At 36.5% G+C, this 25,105-nt stretch overlaps 1 protein-coding gene across 1 annotated transcript in view; it reads left to right on the forward strand.

Moving 5' to 3' along the window:
• The window catches only part of sturkopf (lipid droplet associated hydrolase sturkopf), a 101,819-nt gene extending 77,321 nt beyond the window's left edge, over positions 1-24,498 (forward strand). The window contains exons 3-5 of the mRNA XM_090384915.1: positions 613-753; positions 5,416-5,570; positions 23,936-24,498. Coding sequence (XP_090241041.1) covers positions 613-753; positions 5,416-5,570; positions 23,936-24,481 — 842 coding nt within the window. The 3' untranslated portion in view covers positions 24,482-24,498. The remainder of the gene's footprint in view (positions 1-612; positions 754-5,415; positions 5,571-23,935) is intronic.
• Positions 24,499-25,105: the final 607 nt, after the last annotated feature.

Here is a 25,105-nt window from a genome sequence, read left to right on the forward strand (position 1 = left end):
GTGTTTGCTTCAGCCAAGGCGATACTCGAGCCCGGGTCCATCAGGCTGGTAGTCCAGTGTCGTAGCCACTGGGCCATCGTGCCCCCATTATTATTATTATTATTATTATAGCTATATGGTGCAAGGAAGCCTGAAGCTTATGCTGCACCAGCCACAAAAAAATTCCCCAGTTACCCTGAGAGAGAGAGAGAGAGAGAGAGAGTCAGAAGTAGAAAGGAATCACCAAGAAGGGGAAGAATGATGATATCCAGCTCAGGACTCTGGGTGTGCCAAGCCCATACTCATCAGATTATTATTATTATTATTAGCCATATGGTGCAAGGAAGCCTGAGGCTTATGCTGCACCAGCCAAAAAAAAATTCCCCGAGTTACCGTGACAGAGAGAGAGAGTCAGAAGTAGAAAGGAATTACCAAGAAAGGGAAGAATGATGATATCCAGCTCAGGACTCTGGGTGTGCCAAGTCCATGCTCACCAGATGTGAGCCCCTGGGCTACAGATAGTATTTTGGTGTACATATGTGAAACAAATTTTGCTTCAAAGACCAAAAAATTTCATAATTGTAGAGTGTAGGACTTTTTTTCTTTTAAATGTTTAATTAATTTTATTGACAGGTAATCCTGGTATTATTGAATACTATGAGGACTTCATGAAAGCTCTCTATGAAGGTTTGCAAAGGGCTGTGCCAATTTGGGGAATATCTCATGCTGGTCATGTCTATCCCCCTACTAATCAGATTGTCCCCAAATTACAAGGTATGTGCTGCTGAACTATTTTTTTTATTAATTATTTCTTAACTGGATGCTAATCGGGTTAATAATTATATGTTTGTTGCTTTTATCATTACTTTTATTCTTATTATTATTAAATAATACTATATTAGCACTAACCACTGCGATGTATTATTTAATGTTTGGAATGTCTGAGAAATTAAAAACAAAGTTAATGTATATTGCCCATTACGTTTTTATTTCTTAAATTATTTGAATTTCTTTCTTATTTTGTAAATAACAGAAGTGAAAATTAAATAACCAATTCTGTTGTTACCAATTAATTACTAATTGATTAACTAATAATATATAAAAAAGTAATTGTTTTTACTTCAATGCATATAGTCCACACTCCACTCTATGTTTCATAATACTTTATAATCAATAACATATGAAATATAACATGTAAATTGTAGTATACCTTGTTGCGATTCAGTTTGCTTAATCCTTAATGGATTTTAATACCAGTCGAAATACATCACACATTTAACATTTCTGCTGTGATTAATATAATTATAATGGAAAGGTTTTTACTTTTTTTTGGCTAATGCTGTATAAGTTTGCTTTCTTGCATCATATTAGCATTAGCATTAGCATTAGTAGAGGCATTTGATGCAAGAAAGCAAGCTTATGCAGCATCAGCCAAAAAAAAAAAAAAAAAAAAAAAAACCCACTTCCACTTCACCCCTCCGTTCGTTCAAAATACCTGTCCAGCTGAGCCTTAACATGCTTCTACTAATGCTAATGCTAATAATGAGCAAATAATTAATAATACCAATAGCTATTTTTAACTCAGTTTTTTCACTGATTTCAGAAATGTTATTCATTTTTTTCTATCATGTACTGTTTTTACGCTAATCACTTAAGTTGATGCCATGAGTTGTATTATTGAATGTATTAAGTTAGGAGTAAATACTGGGAATTTGTAAACTAAATCTTCACATGTTGGCAACACTGCCTTCAGTCATCACTGATTTATTGACCTTGAATGCTCTATACAGCAGGTTTTTTTTTTTTTTTTTTGGTAGTTGTTGGCGCATAGGCTTCTGTGGCCATAATGCACCTCCCAAGGTTTTTACAGTACTTTGATCCAAGCCCGAGGCGGGAATCGAACCCGCGACCTTTGGGTTGCCATGCAGGCACTTTACCCACCTGGCTAGCCCTGTCGGCTTTATACAGCAGTGTTTATCAGTATGAGCTCAGTTTATTTTTGAGGTTATTGTGTCAAACTTGTGCTCATTTTACTAATCATGAGTAAAATGTCTTCGCGCAAGTGTTTGAAAAATCCTAACTTATTTTGTTATATTTGTGGAAGTCATGTAGTCCTCAAGAGAAGACAAGATATTATAGAATTTGTAAAAAATGTGTATATTGTGTTATTTTGGAATGAAACTCGGTGACCCAGATAAACAATGGGCTCCACATAAAGTTTGCCAAGCCTGTGTTGAAGTACTGAGATTGTGGAAAAATGGTAAAAAGAATTATCATTTTTCCAATTTGCAATTCCCATGATTTTATGGAAGCCTACAAACCACTGTGTTGACTTACTTTTGCTTAGTTAATGTAGAAAAATACTGATATAAATATCAATATCAGGGTACAATGCAAAGAGTAAGAAGGGCACTGTGTATGATAATATTCCATCTACTATTAGACCAGTCCCACATGGAGCTAACAGGCTGATTCCATGCACTCCACTTATTATTATTATTATTATTATTATTATTATTGTAAACTTTTTTTTTTGTTTAAATGTAAACAAAAGTTTACAATAAAAGATTGTAAACAAAATTTTACAATCTTTTATTGTAAACAAATTCTCTGGATAAAATTGTATTGCATTGTATTGTATTATTATTATTATTATTATTATTATTATTATTATTATTATTATTATAAGCCATATGGTGCAAGGAAGCCTGAGGCTTATGCTGCACCAGCCAAAAAAAAAAATTCCCGAGTTACCCTGAGAGAGAGAGAATTAGAAAGGAATCACCAAGAAAGACTTATTGGAGAATGTAGTAGCAGAGTGCTAAAAGTGAAGTTTTGCAGATGAAACTGAAGTCTACATGTCTGAAGACATTGAGTTCAGCCCCTAACTGTTTTTACAGCATGAACTCAATGATCTGGTAAGAGATTTAAATATATCAAAGGAATCTGCAGAACTTCTCAGCTGTAGAGTTAAGTCAAAAAATCTTCTAGCACATGGGACGTTTTTCTCATAGTGCAGACACAAGGAACAAGAACTAGTCCCCTACTTTTCTTAGGATGATTCTATGGTTTTGCAGTTATATAAATGACTTAATGAACTTGTTTGGTAGTTTTTGGCTAGCAAAAAAGTCTGCATACTGTCACACCCACTACATTATTTTAGTTGTTACGCTGTAATATATGTAACTGGATAGAGAAATTTCTATCCACTAGTCCTCTTCTTTTAGCTTACTTTTGACCTTCTCTCCTCATCTTACAGGGGATGCCTCTTTCTTTATCCCCTCCTTTTTATCTCTTTCCTTCCCTCCCCATTTCCCATACTTCTCAAGCTATCTTCCTGCTCCTATTCTTATTGGGGTTTTCAGAATTTTCTGAAATCTGCCCCCTACATGTCACAACCTGGATTTCAGTCCCTGGCACACCTCCTTGTGGCCAAGGTTGGGAGTCAGGGACAGTGGACCAGGTGCTGACATTCAACACTTGACATAACAACACACATACTTACACACCTATATGCATATGCTTGCCGGCCTTGGCTTTATGCCTTTTCAGATGCTACAGAGGTATATAGGGGAAATTATAGTGGAAACCTGGAGACCACAATTAAAACAAACACAACTTGACACCTGGCCACACCCACTGTATTCACCAGACTTAAGCCTCGTGTGACATATTTTTGTTTTCGAAGCTCAAGGCACCACTGAAAGGCTGTTATTTTCACAATGTCAACACCATTCAAAGAGCTGCGATGAGAACGTTAAACAATAACATTCCAGTCACAGCCTTCCACCAGTCATTCCAGTCAATTTGTGATCAATGCATACAGTGTGTGGATGCAGAAGGAAGTTACATTGAATAAACCAAGGTTAGTTTACATGCGATCATTCTTTTTTTCTAGTGTCAGTCTTGTTTTCCATTTGCCGCACTGTGTATATTTCCAAGCACTTTTAACATTGTTTTAATATTTAATTTTTATTTTCACATTGCTGAATAAGTTGTGTGATCTGACTTAGCATTGGTTCTAAGAGATCAGTAGCGGTCAGTAGTATTAGAGTGGTTCTAAGAAATCAGTAAAAAAAAGGCCAACAGTAACAGGCAAAAATAAGATAAATAATAATAAACTAATAATGAAATTGAATCGGGCATATTACAGTGAATCAAAACAAAAAAAAAAAAGCTACAAATAAATAAATAGAAGATGGAAGAGGAAAAAGAAACAGTGAGAAATTTGGACACCAAGTGCTAAAATTTGATTTCTTGGTAAGCAAATACCATAGAACCTCATAAATCTGGTATACCCAAACTGCTCCAGTTTGAATATTTGTCCAATATTTTTTAATATGAGGTACGAATAGTGCTATATGATTTCAACAATTAAATCGCCTTAAAAACTAAATATCTACTACTGTACTATTGAGTACTATACTGTGAACTAGGTGCCTCCGTAGCCAGGTGGGAAGGAGCAGCAGTGTGTAGCACGTGCTTCTTGATTAGACCGGGGTTCGAGCCCGTCACCACCAAATACGGAGCATGTGGAAAGGTCAGGGAATGACCACCACACCGGAGCAATATGGCCTTAGTTACTAATGCTCCTAAAAACCAAATAACAACAACAACTGTGAACTAGTACCGAATGTCTCACAAAATGGAATGATTTTATATGTCGAAAATGCTAATGCTAATTCTTCTGGATACAGCACATTCCAGATTTTTGAAATATTCCAGTTTTTTGATTATGCATATAGCCTAGGTATTCAAGAGTACTTTATTTTTAGTAGATAATACAATAGCTCTGATTCCGATAATTTCCAAAGAGAGTCAACAATTGGGTAACAATTCAGCAATACGGGTTCTAAGAAATAAAAGTTTCAGGTTCAAATGCTGCTCCAGTTTGGGTATTTGTCCAATATTTTTTAATATGAAGTACGAATAGTGCTATATGATTTGATTTTAGCAATTAAATCGCCTTAAAAACTAAATATCTACTACTGTACTATTGAGTACTATACTGTGAACTAGTATTGAATGTCTCACAAAATGGAATGATTTTATATGTTGAAAATACATAGTAACAATGATATTTAGCCTAAGAAATATGTAAAACAGAAAGAAATTGGCATTTGGAAATTATTAATGAAACATAATGAATAAGTTTGGCAACTGTGGTGCTTTTTTTTTTTTTTTTGTTGTAGTTTTTTGTTTTTTTTAAGTCCAGCCACCAGCCTATTATCCCCCTCTGCCTTTATAAGGTTGACTCTACCTTCAGGAAAATATTAACAAGTTCTGGATTTTTGAGGTTCTACTGCAGAAGCATTAGGAATAGTAAAAGGCTAAAATTTATTTTGTAAGGGTAATTTATAGATATTTAATGTGCTCAATTTTCATTGCTCTTGTAAATATTGTGAGATCTAAAATAGAACTAATATTTTCTCATAGGAAATGAAAATCTTTTCAATTTAGAGGGTCAGATTCATCACAAAATGGCATTTATCAATACCTTTGTTCCAAGAGATAGGAGAATAATTTTTATAGGTCATTCTATTGGTTGTTATATCATTCTGGAGATACTGAAAAGACTTCCTCATCTTAAGGTATGTGTTTTTAATTTTATCTTTTAACTGTTCTTTTTTTTATTGCTTTTTTATATTATAATATTGGCTGTCCTAAGATATACAATATTTTCTGGATAGTTAGATGCACCTATGTTTTAGAAGACAAATTTTTGGAAAAATATATCATTGTATATATCCGAAACACAGATTCACTAGTGTTTACTGAACAAAATGTTAGCATAAAATAAAAGCTTTTATTCACTGTATAATACCACACATTCATCATTGCTATGCATGCCTCACTTGGCATTGCCAATATTATGATCTGCACATTTGCATTCCTCAAAGTGTAACATCTTCAGTTACATCAATTGAAGATGTTACACCCATTCGCTGATTTCAAATGGCCAGTGGCTGCTGGCTGAGATCTCCTGGGATTACAGCTAACTCGATGTTTAATTCAGAAATTACCTTTTTTTTGTTGCCTCATCACATGTGATCTGAAATAGTCACATACTAAAGTAGAAGTTAACTTTTTTAAAAGCTACCTGGACGTTCTGACCATATTTTCACTGTGTGCACCTCGTAAATGGTAGGGCAAATATATTTCAGATCGTAAGATGAATGGGAATTTTGATCAATATTTTCCAAGGAAAAAACGTGCGTATAATTGTCTGGAAAATATATAGTACTTTCCAGTTCAAGAAAAGGTACTTATAAATTACAGCCAAAACTTGAAGCATCTAAACTTATTTACCTTAATACTATTGTCTAAACTTGTGGCATTGCCCTAAACAAATATTAATTCAAGAAAAATTGTAATGAATATATGACCCAGCTCTCAAAATGTGGTGGAAAGTTTTTTTATTATCAAATGAAGTAAGGTTTTAAGTTTAAGTTTTAAGTGAGGCAGTGTTAGGTGGGTCGGAAAACTGCTAGCTTGGGGGGATACAAGGACTAATAGATTAACAGTAGTCACTGGCAGAGGAGAAAGTGATTCTTACACTGCTTCTATTGGAATGAGCAGCAGCCAGGAAAACAAGATGCATGATATTTCAGAGACTGCTGGGAGTCTTTGCAATACAAGTAAACACAAGGGTTGTGTTAGGGTAGCTAAGAACAGGAACAGGTGCATGTATACTTCCATGTACACCAATGCTAGGAGTTTGGTAAATAAATTTGATGAATTTGAGGTATTGCTCAAAACATCAAAGGCAGATATTGTTGGAATATCAGAGATGTGGTGTCACACAGATATAAGGAATGCAGAACTGGAATTTGGAGAGTACAATGTGTACAGACAGGATAGGAAGGGAGGAGGGGTTATGCTATTAGTTAAGAAACACATAAAATTCAAGGAAGTGAAGCCAGTCGACATCGCTGGACAGTACAGTGTCGAGTCAGTTTGGTGTGACATAAGCACTGGGAGATCAAAATTGAGAGTAGGAGTGTGCTTTAGACCTAATGACTCGGATGAGTATAATAAGAAACTGTACAGAGAAATAGAGTGGGCCAGTAAATCAGAGAGTCTTATAATGGGGGATTTTAATTTCCCAGATATTGACTGGAATTTGTGGGTTGGTCACTCACACACTAGCAAGGCTTTTGTGGATTTATTGGATGATTGTTTTCTACATCAGCATGTTCGGGAGGCAACTAGAGGGAGTAATACTATTGATCTGATTATCAGTAGTGATTCTTCATGCATTAAGAATCTGCAGATAAAGGAAGCACTAGGTGGCAGTGATCACAGTGTGCTGAAGTGGGATTTACTCAAAGAGGTAAGGGGTAAAGGGAAGGGTTTTTACTTTCGTAAAGGGTACTATGATGGTCTGAGACAGTATTTAAATTTTATACAGTGGGACCAACTGATGATGTTATCAACAGCAAATTCAAAATGGGAAGCATTCAAAGAATTTATCTTGGAAGCTACTAGGCTTTACATACCAACTAAGAAATATTGTTCAAGGTTTAGACCTAAATGGATGTCAAATGAACTAATGAAGCATATGGCAGAGAAGAAAAATACATGGGATATATATAAATTAATGGGTGACATGGAAGCCTATGATAGATATAAGCTGGTCTGTAACCAAGTCACAAAGGAGATTAGGCAGGCAAATGCAGATTATGAGAAATCCTTGGCAAAGGATTCAAAGAAAAACAGAAAATAGTTCTTTACCTATGTAAACTCTAGAAGGAAAGGGATGAATTAGATATATCCACTGGATATTGATGGTTCAACTGTTGATGATCCTGCTCAGGTGGCTAACAAACTAAACGAGTATTTTGTATCTACATTCACACATGAGGAGTTATTCAGGAAGGGGAATGCCAGAGGTGAAGTAAACTCTGGCAGTGAGCTAGATGATTTTGTAATAACTGAGAGGAAAGTGGAGGAGAAATTGTTGAGGATAAACATAAAAAAGGCACCCGGGGTGGATGGGATCTATCCAGTTATATTGAAGGAGGCAGCAAAGTAAGTAAGGAAACCCTTAGCCATAATTATGAGGGCTTATTTGGACTCACGGGAGGTACCCATAGACTGGAGATGTGCAAATGTGACCCCAATTCACAAAGGAGGATCAAAGGCTGACACAAGTAATTATAGACCTGTGAGTTTAACTTCTGTTCCAGAAAATTAATGGAGGCACTGGTTAAAGAAGCACTGCAGGATCATCTGGACAAGATTTCAGTTCGGACACAGCATGGTTTTGTTAAGAGAAAGTCTTGCCTGACCAATTTGATTGGATACTATGATACAGTCACAAAACAACTGGATGTAGGGAATAACTTTGATATTATATATTTGGATCTTAGAAAGGCTTTTGATACTGCCGCACATGGAAGACTTCTGCACAAATTGGGGCAGTGTGGCACTGGTGGCAAATTGCTGCTATGGATAAAGGGATGGTTGAGGGGGAGAAGACAGAGAGTGGTAATCAGTGGACACTGTCATCGTGGACTAATGTTATTAGTGGAGTCCCTCAGGGTTCAGTGTTGGGTCCATTGTTGTTTTCTGTATTTATAAATGATATTGATGATGGTATATCAAGCTTAATGTCCAAGTTTGCAGATGATACAAAGGTTGGCAGGGTTGTTAAGGACACTACTGACAGTATGCTGCTGCAACAGGATCTGGAAAGGTTGAGCAGATGGGCTGAGAGGTAGCAAATGAAGTTTAACATTGACAAATGTAAAGTATTATATATGGGAAACAGTAACCCCAGAGTAAGGTAGTAACTCTGTGGTGCTACACTGCCAGTGGTAGGGAATGAAAAGGACCTGGGAGTAATTGTGCAGGCAGATATGAAGTTTTCTGAGCAGTGCAGATGGGCTGCAAGAGTAGCTCATGTTGTCTTGTCAATAATACACAGGAATTTTTCTAGCAGGGATAAGGAGGTGATTATTCCCTTGTATAAGCAATAGTCATCCCACACCTTGAGTACAGTATACAGGTCTGGAGGCCTCATTTCAAGAAGGATGTAGAGCTGCTGGAATGAGTACAGAGAAGGGCAACAAGATTAGTGAATGGAACAAAGGGTTGCTCTTACAAAGAAAGGCTTAAGTTTTGCAAATTACAGTGGCTGGAGACTAGGCACTGGCGAGGTGATCTGATAGAGGTGTATAAAGCCTTGAATGGTTTGAGCATGCTCAATGCTGATCGGATTCTTTCTCTTGCTCAGAATAATCACCTGAGAGGGCATAAATTCAAATTGAGGAAAGACAGATGTAGGATAGATGTGCGGAAATTTGCCTTTAGCCAGTGTGTAGTTGGTTGGTGTTGTGGAAGTTGATAGCCTAAATAAATTTAAGACTCAGCTAGACAGGTATTTCGAACGAACGGAGGGGTGAAATGGGAGTATTTTTTTTTTTTTATGGCTGATGCTGCATAAGCTTGCTTTCTTGCATCATATGCCTCTACTAATGATAATGCTAAGTTTGAATAGGTGTAGTCTAGATTCAATTTGCAATTATCTAATTTACTGATGTTATGGTTAAAGTTAATTTTTTTTTTTTTTTTTTTGATTTGGTAGTTGTTGGCGCATCGGCTTCTGTGGCCATATTGCACCTCCCAAGGTTTTTGCAGTACTTTGATCCAAGCCCGAGGCGGGAATCGAACCCGCGACCTTTGGGTTGCTGGGGGTTAAAGTTAAGAAATATTTTCTATCAGAATAGTACGAATTTTCATGTGCTTTTTTTCACAGCATAGTGCTAACATTTTAATACCAAAAAGTCAGTAACTCATGTTTGTATAATTATTATTTTTTTTGTAGAAATTTTGGCATCTTGCATTCTTCTTCTTCTGACCCAATCACCCAGGGTGGGTCTTAGCCTTCTCAATGATGTTCCACCAATAAGCCCTCCCAGAAGTCAAACTTCTCCAACTTCTTATTCTCATGATCTTTTAAGTCCTCTTCTACGTCATTCATCCATCTTTTCTGCAATCTTCCTCTCACCCTCCTACTGGTAGGTTTCCATTTCATTAAACTCTTAGTTGTTCTGCTGTCATCCATTCTCATAACATTGTATAAAAACATTATGGGAATCCTGTTGTCTCAAAACTTTACTAGATATGTTGGATAGACAACTTATGTGATTGAGACCCACCATTCTCATAACATGTCTCAACCAATCTTTTTACAAATCTGATGATGTCTGCACCCTGAATAAGATGGTTCATTCTGATCCTCAAGGATCCATCAACATCTTGTATGGGCCCAAAAACGTTTTGTAAAATTCTACATTCAAATATTCTCAACGACTGCTCATCTTTACTCGTTAATGTCCAAGCTTCACAACTGTATGTCAAAACTGGTCTAATGAGACTTTTGTATATTCTTAATTTTAAATGTCTGTTTTAATACTCTGAACTTCATTAGTTTTTCATGTGCATAGAAACATGTTTCCACTTGGGATACAGGACTTAATTTAATTAGTAATAGAGTTGGACTGGTTTATCTGCAAACCTAGATAGGTGAAATTTTGAACATGCTCAAACGAGAAGCTGCTGGTACTTAAGTTTTCCATGTTATCTGCCATTCTCCGGACTTCCATACATTTTGCCTTTGTTTCATTTATCCGAAGTCCTCTTCTTTGTGCTACACTATCCAGCCTGGCCACTGTTTCCTGCAGTGCTCCTTTAGTCCTATTGATAATAGCGAAATCATCAGCATATGCACAGACCTGCACTGTCTTTGTGCCTACATGTCCACACACTTCTAATTTTCTGACAGCCACCTCTAAAACCAAGTTCAATAACACAGTAGAGAGTGCATTGCTTTGTCTAACGCCAACATTAATGTCAAAGGGAGTCGTCGACTCATTGTGAATTCTCACCATTGGCTTAAAGTCAGCCAGAGTTGCTTTTATGAGTTGAACAATCTTTGCAGGTATGTCCAAGAGAAGGAGATCATTTATCATTTCCTCTCTGTTGAGGGAATCAAAAGCTTTTTTTGAAATCTACATATAGGTTAAATAAGTGTATATTGTACCGAAATGCTTTTTTCTGTATCTCCCTCAAGATGAAAATCTGGTCGGTTGTTGAGCGATTGGGTTTGAAACCACACTGATATTCTTCAATGATTTTCTCTGAATATGTTGCCAGTCTGTTATAAATAACTCCCGACAAAAACTTGTAAGTAATGCTCAGCAATGTAATAACTCTATGGTTAGAGCAAAGCAGTTTATCACCCTTCTTCTGAATCGGCTTTATGATTCCAAGTGTCCATTCATCCGGGATTTTTTCCTCAGACCATATTAATAGTATCAGATTATGTATTCTTCTCCATAGCATCACTCCACCATTCTTGAGCAACTCTACAGTATTCCATCAGCTCTTGGTGCTTTAAAGTTCTTTAAGGACTTAATAACTTTTCAAATTTATTCAAAGCTAGGGCCTTCAATGCACGGTTCTGCTGTATAGTACAATAGCTGTTTTGTTTCAGTCTTACCTCCTGTCAAGATGCTCTCAAAATACTCTTTCCCCTATTTCAGACCTCCTTTCTCTCAGTCAGCAAGTTTCCTTCACTATCACTACATGCATTAACTTTTGATCGGAATTCCTGTGTACTTTCCTTAACCTTCTTATGAAACTTTCTACTTTCCTTCTTGTTGTAATGTTCTACCATTTCATCGACCTTCCTCCTCAAAGCTTTTTTTCATTTACAGTAGCAATTGAAAAATTTCAATTGCAGTAGCCCACCTTTTAGAGACCAGATCATTTTCAATTGCAGTAGCCCACCTCTTAGAGACCAGATCAATCTGATTAGCCTGATTTGTACCAGGGATTTTCCATGTACCTTTATGAATATCCTTTCTTGGGAACCAGGTATTCATGACCTTAAAGTTGTTGACAGCAGCAAACAAACATTACTGTTTGTTTCTTCATGGAGGCTGTATCTCCCAAATAGACCCATGAAAACTTCTTCCCTGTGTAGTTTAGCATTTAAGCCACTGAGAGTTATAATAGCATCATGTCTTTGAATTCTTTCACGCCCACAGCCTGGAGTTCATCATAAAATCCATATGCATCATCATCCGTGCCTTCAGTTGGAGTGTACACATTAATAAAGGTCACCTTATGGAATTTTTCTTTAATTCTAATCTGCAAATTCTCTCAGATACTGCTGTGAAGGCGAGTACTGATCTGTGCATTATCTTCAGAAATCAGAAATCCTACACCCTGTTCTCCCTGTCTGTCATCAATTCCAGAGTAATACATTGTAAATTTCAACTTATTAATCAACCCTTTACCTTTCCATCTAACTTCTTGGAGAGCAATAATATCCATCTTAAACTTTTCAACTTACTCCTATGTTGTTCATAACTCCAGCCTGCAACAGGGTATGTACATTCCAAGTTCCAAATCTCAATACCAAACTCGTGTCCTTAATTTGAGGCCTGGTCTGTTTCCGTATGGGAACAGACCAGGCTTCTGTCCAGTTTCATTTATCAAGTTATACTTAATAGTTAAATTTTTTACAGGACAGGGTTATCAGCCCTGCACCCAACCAGCAACCTGGAGGACCAGAGTATTGCAAGACATAATGCAAAACCAGGGCATCTTGCATTGTGTGAAAAAAATATTTACTATAAATGAAATTTCATTGATGAATTGACAATCGCTTTCAAACACAAAAAAAAAAAAGAATAAAGTCTGGGAGTAACCCTACTCCAGCATTTGAGAAACGCTGGAGTAGAGTTTTGCAGAACACTAACGTTCTGCAAAAAATTGTAATTAATAAATTTAAAAAAATAAATAAAATAAATAAATTTTGCATATTTGTAGTGTACATCACTTTTGTATCATTATTCATTAGAATATTTAACATAATTTTTTTCAGTTATTAATATACTGGCATAGAATAATAATCAAATAGACCATGGAACGCTCTATTTTGGCAGGCTTTGCATAGAGAAGTGTGTGTAGAGATAATGACACCTATGAAAAGTAGCAATGTGGTGATCTAGTATGCCATTCGTATGCAATTTAGCCTGGAGTACATGGGTTGAAAGAGAGGAGGAAGAGAACCGATATCATAACTAAACTCACTTCCTTGTATAATTTTTTTTTGATAATTATTAGTATTTCAAAATATTATTATTAAAATATGTGACCATGGATTTGTGGTTGAAAAAATGAATTTTAAAACAAGAAACAAAGTACTTCTTTTGTTCCCCAAAAATCCGAAGTGAAAAAACGGGAACCAACTAATAAAAGACCAAAATGAAAGTATAATGACAGTTATTTGAATTTCGGCTTTACATGTGTTGGAAATAAAGATGCTCCTGATGCACAGTGCATCATATGTAAAAAAATATTAGCAAACAGTTCTATGGATCACACTAAACTTGTGTTTCGTAAGCATTCTGTGAATATGTTGTGAGATGAAAAGTGTTCCGTGACTAAAAAAGTTTGGGAAATGCTGCTCTGTTGTAAGCAAAAGTGAAACTCACTTTTCATTCAATTTTCTCATATTAAAAAATCAATGTAGATGTGAAATATACAAAGTTGTTTTAAAGAAAACTTGTCAATTGAATCATCTTTGTTTTGTTTTAAAATGAAATTGTTACAAGAAAAATTCCTGATTGGACTATTGAAATAATCCCTGTTTTCTTCTTCAGACAGTACAAGTTTAATAAAATGACACATTAATATGTCATTTTTTAATTAAACTATTTACATTTTAAAATACAGAAAATAGTAGAACAAATATTTTGTGTTATTAAATTAAGCTATATACATGAAATGGAAACTGGTAAAATAATGAGCACTTCAATGTGTACAGAGTATGAACTCGATGCAGGTTGAAATGCTCATTATTTCACCAATTTCCATTTCTTGATATACCTGCACACCCTACCACTAAAAGAGTATTTAAGCTATATACATTTTTAAATATGCAGGAAGGTACTACAACATTTTTGTGATACAGTTTGTAAATGGGAAACACTTGGCGAATGGACACAACACCATGATAATGAGGTGATACAGTTGCCAAGTTTTCTGAAGTCAGATGAGATGGATGGATGATTTAGGTTTTTTCTGAATTTTATAACAGAAATATATACTAAATGATTTAATAGATCATGATTACATGCTTCAGAAATTTCATTTAATATTTTAAAAATAAAAAACATTTCTCTGTTGTTTTAATGTCATACGATTTCTAATAATGAAATTTTATCCCATATAATTAAAGCAGTACCAATAAGAGCACATTGAGAAAGATTTCTAAGAATTATGTAGTAGTAGCAGTAGTGGCATGTGATGCAAGAAAGCAATGTATGAGCAGCATTAGCCAAATGCAGCATCAGCCAAAAAAAAAAAAAAATTCACACAACCATTCCCTCTAAATGTTTGTCCAATTCCTCCTTAACTTTATTTAACCTATCAACTTCCACAATGACAGATGGAAGTTTGTTCCAGCCATTAACCACCCACTGGCTAAAGGCAAATTTCCACACATCTATTCTACATCTGTCTTTCCTTAATTGGAATTTATGCCCCCTTAGGTTCGTAATTTGAACAAGTGGAAGAATCCCATCAGAATTCAGTGTGCTCAACCCATTCAAGGGCTTTTACACCTCAATCAATCACCGCGCAGGTGCCTAGTCTCCAGTCATTGCAATTTGCAGAACTTAAGCCTCTCTTGGTAAGAGGATCCCTTCATTCCCCTCACCAATCTTGTTGCCCTTCTCTGTACACGCTCAAACAAATCTACATCCTTCCTAAAATGAGGCCTCCAGACCTGTACGCAGTACTCAAGGTGTGGCCTGACCATTGCCTTATACAGAGGGACAATCACTTCCTTTTCCCAGCTAGGAAAATTCCTATATATCATTGACAAAACCCCATGACCTGCCCTTGCAGCCTGTCTGCATTGCTCAAAAAACTTCATATCTGACTGCACAATTACTCCCAGGTCTTTTTCATTTTCTACCACCTTAAGTGTAGTACCACACAGTGGTACGTTTCTCTGGGGTTACTTCTACTGGGGTTACTTTGAATTTTTCAAGGTTAAACTTCAGTTGCCACTTCTCAGCCCATTTGCCCAAATTTTCTAGATCCTGTTGCAGTAGCACACTGCCATTACTGTCAATAACAACCTTGCCAACCTTTGTATCATCTGCAAACTTCGACACTAAGCCTGATATACCTTCATCAATATCATTGATAAATATACAAAACTTCTTGTATATTTATCATTCTTGTATATTCATATTATTGTATATTTATATTATTGTATCTTTAGTGTACAATAAAGATTTTCTCTCCCTGTGGGACTCCACTAATAACATTAGTCCATGAAGAGCAGCACCCATTGATTACCACCCTCTGTCTTCTCCCACTCAATCATCCTTTTATCCATTGTAGCAATTTACCCTTAATACTTTAATTTGATATAAAATCTTTTACATCAAACATTTTATCTTTATATGCATTCCATATATAATAATTTATATTTGTTCACATTTGAGTTTATTACTTACTCAATGCTATGATTGTGGTAATATATGTGGACATGCATATGTACACTACGAGAATAAGCCTTTATGCTTCAACAAAAAATGCATAGACCATTGCTAATTTATTTTATTATTATTTTTATTGGTATATGGCTTTAATAAATAATTAAAACTACCGAAATTTCAGTTTAAGTTTATTTCGAGATGCACTACTGTTATTTATTACTTGGACTGTTCCAATAACAATATATTACCAGTAATGAAACTTGATATAGTTATTAATCATAATGCACCATAACTGAAACCAAGAAATAAAGTAGAAATATAAATTAAATTCAAACCCATTTGAAGACTCATGTAACCTGGAAATGTGTGCCCTCAAACTGAAACCTTCTTATTATAAAAGAAAGTATAATGTTTAAACTAACCTTAGAACAGGAATTTGAAACTTAAAACCCAAATAAATGAACATGGTCAGTGTTCTGAAGCTTGGATTTTTTTTTTCTTTATCTTCTTTGGAGAACAATGATGATACTGTTAGATCCAACTATAATTACAAAGGCAACTCAAAACAAAAAAGAAAAGAACTAGGTGAAGAATAATGGAAGCACTTTTCAAACCCTCTAATGGTTTGGGAAGTAAAAATGAAGAGAAGTAAATAAAATAAAATAAAAGGAAATGCAAAGATAAAACGTTTATTATTTGGGTGATCTGGGTTAGTAAAATCCAACTACACTAGTGAGGGCCCACTCAGCCCTCAGAGTATGCTTCCTTAATCATAGTTGTTCCACGAGGCACAATATATGTAACAAGAATGCTAAAATGTTAGATGTTAAAAAACACAAGATCCATTTGTTTGTCACTCAATGAGAAGCTTGAAATTTCTTAGGTCTTGGCGAATTGTAATGTTTCCACTCACTCGACTGCTCTTTTTGTCTCTGGATCACTGTGAAAAATCCAAGGTTCATCACAAGTCACTATTCAATTTAAGACATTTTGACTCTGTTTCAAAAGTCAAGCATTTCTTTGCCCAAGTCTACTCTTTGCTGTTTTTGTTCTGGAGTCAAATTATGTGGAATGTAGCGGACACAGATTCGCAACATTTTCTGGTGATCTTCAATATAGTGAGCACTACCATATGAAATGGACATTCTGACAGCCACAGGCAGAGGTGGAAATGTTCTTGCACTGCTTCTACTGGAATTAGCAGCAACCTGGAAAGCAAGTTGCTGGGGATTTCAGGAACTGCTGGGAGTCATGAAACAAGTAAATACATGGGCTGTCTTAGAGTAACTAAGAATAAGAACAGTGCATGTATACTTGCATGTACACCAATGCTAGGAGTACAGTAAATAAATTTGATGAATTTGAAGTGTTGGTCAAGACATCAAAAGCAGATATTGTTGGGATATCAGAGACGTGGTGTCACACAGATATAAGGAATGCAGAATTGGAATTTGGGGAGTACAATGTGTACAAAAAGGACAGACAGGATAAGAAAGGAGGAGGGATTATGCTGTTAGTTAAGAAACATATAAAATCTAAGTAAGTGCATTCAGTTGACATAGATGGACAGTGCAATGTTGAGTCTGTTTTGTGTGACATAAGAACTGGGAAAGCAAAAATTACGGTAGGAGTTTGTGATAGGCCTAATGACTCTGATGAGTACAATGAACAATTAGAGAGAGAAATAGAATGGGTCAGGAGCATCTTATAATGGGGGATTTTAACTTCCAGATATAGACTGGAACTTGTGGGTTGGTCACCCGCACACCCTAGGAAGGCTTTTGTGGATTTATTGGATGAATGTTTTCTACAGCAGCATGTTAGAGAGGCAACCAGAGGGAGTAACACTCTTCATCTGATTATCAGCAATGATTATTTATGCATTAAAAATTTACAGATAAAGGAATCACTAGGTGGCAGCAATCACAGTGTACTGATGTGGGATTTACTTAAAGATGTAACTACCATCAGGGATAAAGGGAAGGCTTTTTTCTTTTGTAAAGTTGACTACAGTGGTCGCAGAGATTTTTTAAGTTCTATACACGATAGGAGGGAGTATATGATGAGATTATGAGGAGTATATGAGGAGTATATGATTTAAGTTCTAAGACACGATAGGAGGGAGTATATGATGAGAGCCTTGTCGATCAATTCGGCCCTGGAAAGATTGTGCAAGGCTCAAGGGGTAGAATTTTTTTCAGCCTGGACTGTACTTGTTAACAGGAGAGATTGCTTCTACAGGGATGGGATACACTTAAATAGAAAGGGTGCAAGAATATTTGCTGATGCTATCGAGGCAGTGTTAGGTGGGTCGGAAAACTGCTAGCTTGGGGGGAGACAAAGACCAATAGATTGACAGTAGCCACTGGCAGAGGTGAAAGAGATTCTTGCACTGCTTCTATTAGAACGAGCAGAAGCCTGAAAAACAAGATGCATGGTATTTCAGAGACTGCTGGGAGCCATTGCGGTACAAGTAAACACATGGGTTGTGTTAGGGTAGCTAAGAATAGAAACAGGTGCAGGTATACTTGCGTGTACACCAATGCTAGGAGTTTAGTAAATAAATTTGATGAATTTGAGGTATTGCTCAAAACATCAAAGGCAGATATTGTTGGGATATCAGAGACGTGGTGTCACACAGATATAAGGGATGCAGAACTGCAATTTGGGGAGTACAACGTCTACAGAAAGGATAGACAGGATAGGAGGGGGGGAGGGGTTATGCTATTAGTTAAGAAACACATAAAAACCAAGGAAGTGAAGCCAGTCGACATCGCTGGACAGTGCAGTGTTGAGTCAGTTTGGTGTGACATAAGCATTGGGAGATCAAAATTGAGAGTAGGAGTGTGCTATAGGCCTAATGACTCTGATGAGTATAATAAGGAACTGTACAGGGAAATAGAGTGGGCTAGTAAATCAGAGAGTCTTATAAAGGGAGATTTTAATTTCCCAGATATTGACTGGAATTTGGGGGCTGGTTACTCACACACTAGCAGGGCTTTTGTGGATTTATTGGATGATTGTTTTCTACATCAGCACGTTCGGGAGGCAACTAGAGGGAGTAATACTCTTGATTTGATTATCAGCAGTGATTCTTCATGCATTAAGAATCTGCAGATAAATGAACCACTAGGTGGCAGTGATCACAGTGTGCTGAAGTGGGATTTACTGAAAGAGGTAACTACCATTAGGGGTAAAGGGAAGGGTTATTGCTTCCGTAAAGGCGACTACGATGGACTGAGACAGTATTTAAATTCTATACAGTGGGACCAACTGATGATGTTACCAACAGCAAATTCAAAATGGGAAGCATTCAAAGAACTTATCTTGGAAGCTACTAGGCTTTACATACCAACTAAGAAATATTGTTCAAGGTTTAGGCCAAAATGGATGTCAGATGAACTAATGAGGCATATGGCAGAGAAGAAAAATGCATGGGATACATATAAATTAACACATGACACAGAAGCCTATGATAGATACAAGTTGATATGCAACCAAGTTACAAAGGAGGTTAGGCAGGCGAAGGCAGATTACGAGAAATCCTTGGCAAGGGATGCAAAGAAAAACAGCAAAGAGTTCTTTACTTATGTAAACTCTAGAAGGAAGGGGATGAATCAGATTGGTCCACTTGATATTGATGGGTCAACTGTTGATGATCCTGCTCAGGTAGCTAACAAACTAAATGAATATTTTGCATCGACATTCACACATGAGGAGTTATTCAGCAAGGGGAATGCCAGAGGTGTATTCAACTCTAGCAGTAAGCTACAGAATCTTGAAATAACTGGGAGTAAAGTGGAGGAGAAACTGTTGAAGATAAACACAAGAAAGGCACCCGGGGGTGGATGGGATCTATCCAGTTATATTAAAGGAGGCAGCAAAGGAAGTAAGCAAACCCTTAGCCATAATTATGAGAGCTTCCTTGGACTCAGGGGAGGTACCCATAGACTGGAAATGTGCAAATGTGACCCCAATTCACAAAGGAGGATCAAAGGCTGACACAAGTAATTATAGACCTGTGAGCTTAACTTCTGTTCCAGGAAAATTAATGGAGGCACTGGTTAAAGAAGCACTGCAGGATCATTTAGACAAGACTTCAGTTATAGCTCAGACACAGCATGGTTTTGTTAAGGGGAAGTCTTGCCTGACCAACTTGATTGGATACTATGATGCAGTCACAAAAGAACTGGATACAGGGAATAACTTTGATATTATATACTTGGATCTTAGAAAGGCTTTTGATACTGTTGCACATGGAAGACTGCTACACAAATTGTAGCAGTGTGAATTGGAGGCAAATTGCTGCTATGGATAAAGGGGTGGTTGAGGGGGAGAAGACAGAGAGTGGTAATCAATGGACACTGCTCATCGTGGACTAATGTTATTAGTGGAGTCCCTCAGGGCTCAGTGTTGGGTCCATTATTGTTTTCTGTATTTATAAATGATATTGATGATGGTATATCAAGCTTAATGTCCAAGTTTGCAGATGATACAAAGGTTGGCAGGGTTGTCAAGGACACTACTGACACTATGCTGCTGCAACAGGATCTGGAAAGGTTGAGCAGATGGGCTGAGAAGTGGCAAATGAAGTTTAACATTGACAAATGTAAAGTACTACACATGGGAAACAGCAACCCCAGAGCAACGTATCAACTCTGTGGTACTACACTGACAGTGGTAGAGAATGAAAGGGACTTGGGGGTGGTTGTGCAGGCAGATATGAAGTTCTCTGAGCAGTGCAGACGGGCTGCAAGAGTAGCTCATGGAGTATTGTCAATGATATACAGGAATTTTTCCAGCAGGGATAAGGAGGTGATTATTCCATTGTATAAGGCAATGGTCAGGCCACACCTAGAGTACTGTATACAGGTCTGGAGGCCTCATTTCAAGAAGGATGTAAAGCTGCTGGAACGAGTACAGAGAAGGGCAACAAGATTAGTGAATGGAACAAAGGGGTGCTCTTACGAAGAAAGGCTTAAGTTTTGCAAATTACAGTGTCTGGAGACTAGGCACCAGCGAGGTGATCTGATAGAGGTGTATAAAGCCTTGAATGGTTTAAGCATGCTCAATGCTGGTGGGATTCTTCCTCTAGCTCAGAAAAATCACCTGAGAGGGCATAAATTCAAATTGAGGAAAGACAGATGTAGGATAGACGTGCAGAAATTTGCCTTTAGCCAGCGGGTGGTTGGTTGGTGGAACAGACTGCCATCCCTTGTGGTGGAGGTTGATAGCCTAAATAAGTTTAAGGATCAACTGGACAGGTACTTTGAACGAACAGAGGGGTGAAGTGGAAGTGGGTTTTTTTTTTTTTTTTTTTTTTTTTTGGCTGATGCTGCATAAGCTTGCTTTCTTGCATCAAATGCCTCTACTAATGCTAATGCTAATGCTAATACAGTGGGACAAACTGATGATGTTACCAACAGCAAATTCTAAATGGGAAGTAATCTTGGAAGTTATTATTCTTTCTATAAGAAATACTTATGTATTTCCAACTAAGAAATACTGTTCTGGGTTTAGGCCCAAATGGATGTCAGATGAACTAATCAGACTTGTGGGAGGGAATAAATAAAAATCCATGGGGTGCACATAAATTGTCAGGCGACACAGAAGCCTATGGTATATATATGCTAGTCTGTAATCAAATCACAAAGGAGGTTAGACAAGCAAAGGCATATTATGAGAAATCTTTGGCAATGGATACAAAGAAACACAGCAAAGACTTCTTTACTTATATAAACTCTAAAAGGAAGGGGATAAATGAGACTGGTCCACTTGATATCAATTGTTTGACTCTAGACAGTCAATCTCAGATAGCTGCCAAACTAAATGCATATTTTGCATCTACATTCACACATAAGGAATTATTCAAGGAGGAGAGGTCCAGATATTTATCAAACTCTAACATGGAGTTAACTGTTTATGTAATAACTGAGAGCAAAGTGGAGAAGAAATTGTTGAAGTTAAACATAAGAAAGGCACCTGGGGTGGATGGGATCTATCCAGTTATATTAAAGGAGGCTGCCAAGGAAGTAAGCAAACCCTTAGCCACAATTATGAGAGTATCCTTGAACTCAGGGGAGTACCCCATGGACTGGAGATGTGCAAATGTATCTCCAATTCACAAAGGGGGACCAAAGAGTGACACGAGTAATTACAGACCTGTTAGTTTGACTTCTGTTCTAGGGAAAACAATGGAGTTACTGGTTAAAGAAGCATTGCAGGATCATCTAGACAAGACAGCAGTAATAATTCAGACACAGCATGGGTTTGTTAAGAGGAATTCTTGTCTGACCAATTTTATTGGATACTATGATGTGATCAAAAAGGAACTAGATGCAAAAAATAATTTTGATATCCTATATTTGGATTTCAGGAAAGCTTTTGATACTGTTGCACATGGAAGATTACTGTACAAATTGGAGCAGTATGGCATTAAGGGCAAGTTTTTACAATGGATAAAAGGATGGTTGAGTGGAAGAAGACAGAGAATGGTAATCAATGGATACTGCTCTTTGTGGACTAATGTTATTAGTGGTGTCCTCCTGGGTTCAGTGTTGGGCCCATTGTTATTTTGTATATTTATCATGATATTGATGAAGGTATATCAAGCTTAATGCCAAAGTTTGCAGATGATACAAAGGTTGGGAGGGTTGTTAATAACAGTAATGATGGTATGGTGGTGTAACAGGATCTGGAAAAGTTGGGCAGATGGACTGAGAAGGGGCAACTGAAGTTTAACATTGAATTTGCAACAAAGAATAATTTATCCATGGAAATAATGGAGATAAGATCTTGTCCCAGATTGGATATGATAAGTCAGATATTAGAATACAGAGGAAAAAATTCCAGAGAGAAAGAGGTCATATATAACTTGGATGTTGGAACTGTTCTGAATTGAGGCATGTCACATATGCATTTCTGCCTTGGGTTTACACCATGGAACTTAATCATGGATGGCCAGGTTTGGGGAGGGGGCATCTTTGGGTATATTGATCACAGGACATGGGCTTTAAAGTTGACTGACAGAATTAGATGTAGAAAGTGATCCACTCTGTTCTTCTTATGGTTTTGTTGAAGGTATAGAGCACTGTATGAGATGTAGTAATCTTAGGAATATTTTCCTTACTAGTATTGGCACTGATACATTGGATAAGATGCTCTTCTGTTTATTTGCAGAGGAAGGGGCCCTTAATGTAAATATGTAGACTTTTGAGAGTTTTATTTGTTTATTGAGTTCATGAGGTTTACATTGTAAATTTTATATTTACAGTGTTAGTTTTATGTTTACAAGTTTTATGTATTGTGAGATTGTGTTTTAATTGTATTTGTGATTTTAGAAGTTGGAAATCAGTAAGTTTGGTGGCACAAGATTGCATTTTTGAGATTGTTTTTGTGTGTTAGATAGCAGTGATCTGCCTCCCCAGGGCAATTATGGTAATGCACCTGGTGAAGCATGATTTACCAGGTGCAGCTAAGTGATCAAATATATAGGTTTTAAGAGTTACAGTTCTAAAGTATGGATGAGCCTTGACTCAGTAGCACTATACTAGTGAGCATGAGAGGAGAAGCTCACTAGCACAGTGGGTCTCCATTTTCCTTCTATTTTCTCTTCTCTACTTCTCTTCTCTTTACAAACTATTAGAGTGTTTGAGGGTGTGAAAAGCATTTCTGATATTCATCTGTTTCTTCCTTTAGTGTACATACCCATTCCTCCACCCCTATTTCTCCTCATTTACTTGAGTAAGAGCAATTGGATCAAGTAGTCTGTAGAGACTTACGAAAATTTTATTTTGTTTCTCAGAGCAAACTAAACATAATTACAATTAATAAGCTTTCGGCTGGGAGGCAGCCTTCTTCAGATTGAATACATGAATGGCAGTTGGAATAGAGATGTGCACTGCCAGGATGGTGCGTGAGACTTGTATTACCTGCAAGCTTCTTAATTGTTCTAAAACATTTAACAAAGCTGTAAATTCTTCTGTCCATGGTGGCCATATAAACAACTTTTACTCTTAACCACTGTTCAAATAATGGTCTTTCTAGCATAATAATCCCTTGCATAAAAATTGTATTCCATTTATGTTACGTTTTATATAAATACAGTAGTATTTGATTGTCTACTTAATGGATGCTGTAACGATGGCAAACCAAATTGCAAACTTTTTTATTGTTGGACTGTGAAACTCTGCTTGCATATTTAATGGTTAATGCTCTTTCTATTGTATTTTAGTTTTTCTTTAGTGATTAATCAAAATTTGCATTCAGTAAGAATTTTTGTGTAAATACCAAATTGTACTGATAATTTTTTGAAACATATATCCATATCTGTCCAAGATGCACTGAATGTATATTTATCAAACAGGTCCATGTGCAAAATTGATTTTGATAAGAAATTTTTTTTTTTTTTTTCATTTTTTTGTTAGGTGGTAAGATCATTCCTGTTATTTCCCACTATTGAACGCATGTCTACAAGTCCCAGTGGTCAATCTCTTTGGTCTTTGCTGACTTATCTACGTCTCCCTGCATTACTGGGGGTCTATGCTCTTAGCTACCTTGGACCCCAACTACAGTGGCGGATTCTAGAATGGTATTTTAAAGATCGTTCAGTACCAACATGTATTTTGAGTGCCAGCATGAATCTCTTCCAGCCAGATTGTGTCCGTTTGTGTATGTTTATGGCCAAAGATGAACTAGAAAATGTTACTACTCTTGATGTAGATAATATTCGAGACAATCTCTCATTTCTTACTTTTTATTATGGTGCCGCAGATCAATGGTGTCCTGTCAGCTATTATGAAGATCTGTGCGAAGTCTTCCCTCAAGGTGACATCCGTTTATGTCATCACAAATTTGAGCATGCATTTGTCATGGAAAACAGTAGAGAAGTAGGAGCATTAGTTGCAGGATGGATCCTTGAAGAAATCCTTGGTTCCTCAAGAGATGTTCATGCTAAATCTCTACTAGTATAGATAAAAATTATCTAATTAATGCCCTAAATATGTTTTGATACATAACCATTTTGCGCCTTTTTTTTATTCTCTTTTAATATATTTTGTATACTTAACTCATCTCTCATTATTATTGTATGTGGGACCATTTTCTTATCACATACAAAACTAAGTCAATCAAAGCCTATATACAGTAGGTGTGTTTCTTGTGATTCTGTAAGAGATGTTTTTGATAATGTTAAGTAATTGGTCATTTGTTATAGCACTGTTTATAACAAGAAAGTAAAATTAACCTGTATAAAGTAAAACATTGGTCTATCATTTTATTGATAGATCATTTGGTTCCTCTTGACCTCTCCTGAATTCTTCTTTTTGTATCAATTTATTTTATAATCATGTTACTGCATACATGCAAAAAGTTAAAAAATTGAATTTCAAACTCATGTTATCTTGTTTTACTGAAAATGGAGAAAGGTTTGGGCAGTAAATTCCACTCCGTCCACATAAGTTAGGAGCTTTAATTATGTGTAAAATATATATACAACGTAATTTGGCTGTGGAAATATGTAAAATAAAATTTACATTTTGAAGTTTTTAGTGTTTTGAATTCATTCCTATTAATAACAATTATTATAATCTAACTGC

This window comes from Mastigoproctus giganteus, chromosome 11 (genome assembly GCF_048544385.1).
Source record: "Mastigoproctus giganteus isolate SK-2022 chromosome 11, ASM4854438v1, whole genome shotgun sequence".
Taxonomy (NCBI): domain Eukaryota; kingdom Metazoa; phylum Arthropoda; class Arachnida; order Uropygi; family Thelyphonidae; genus Mastigoproctus; species Mastigoproctus giganteus.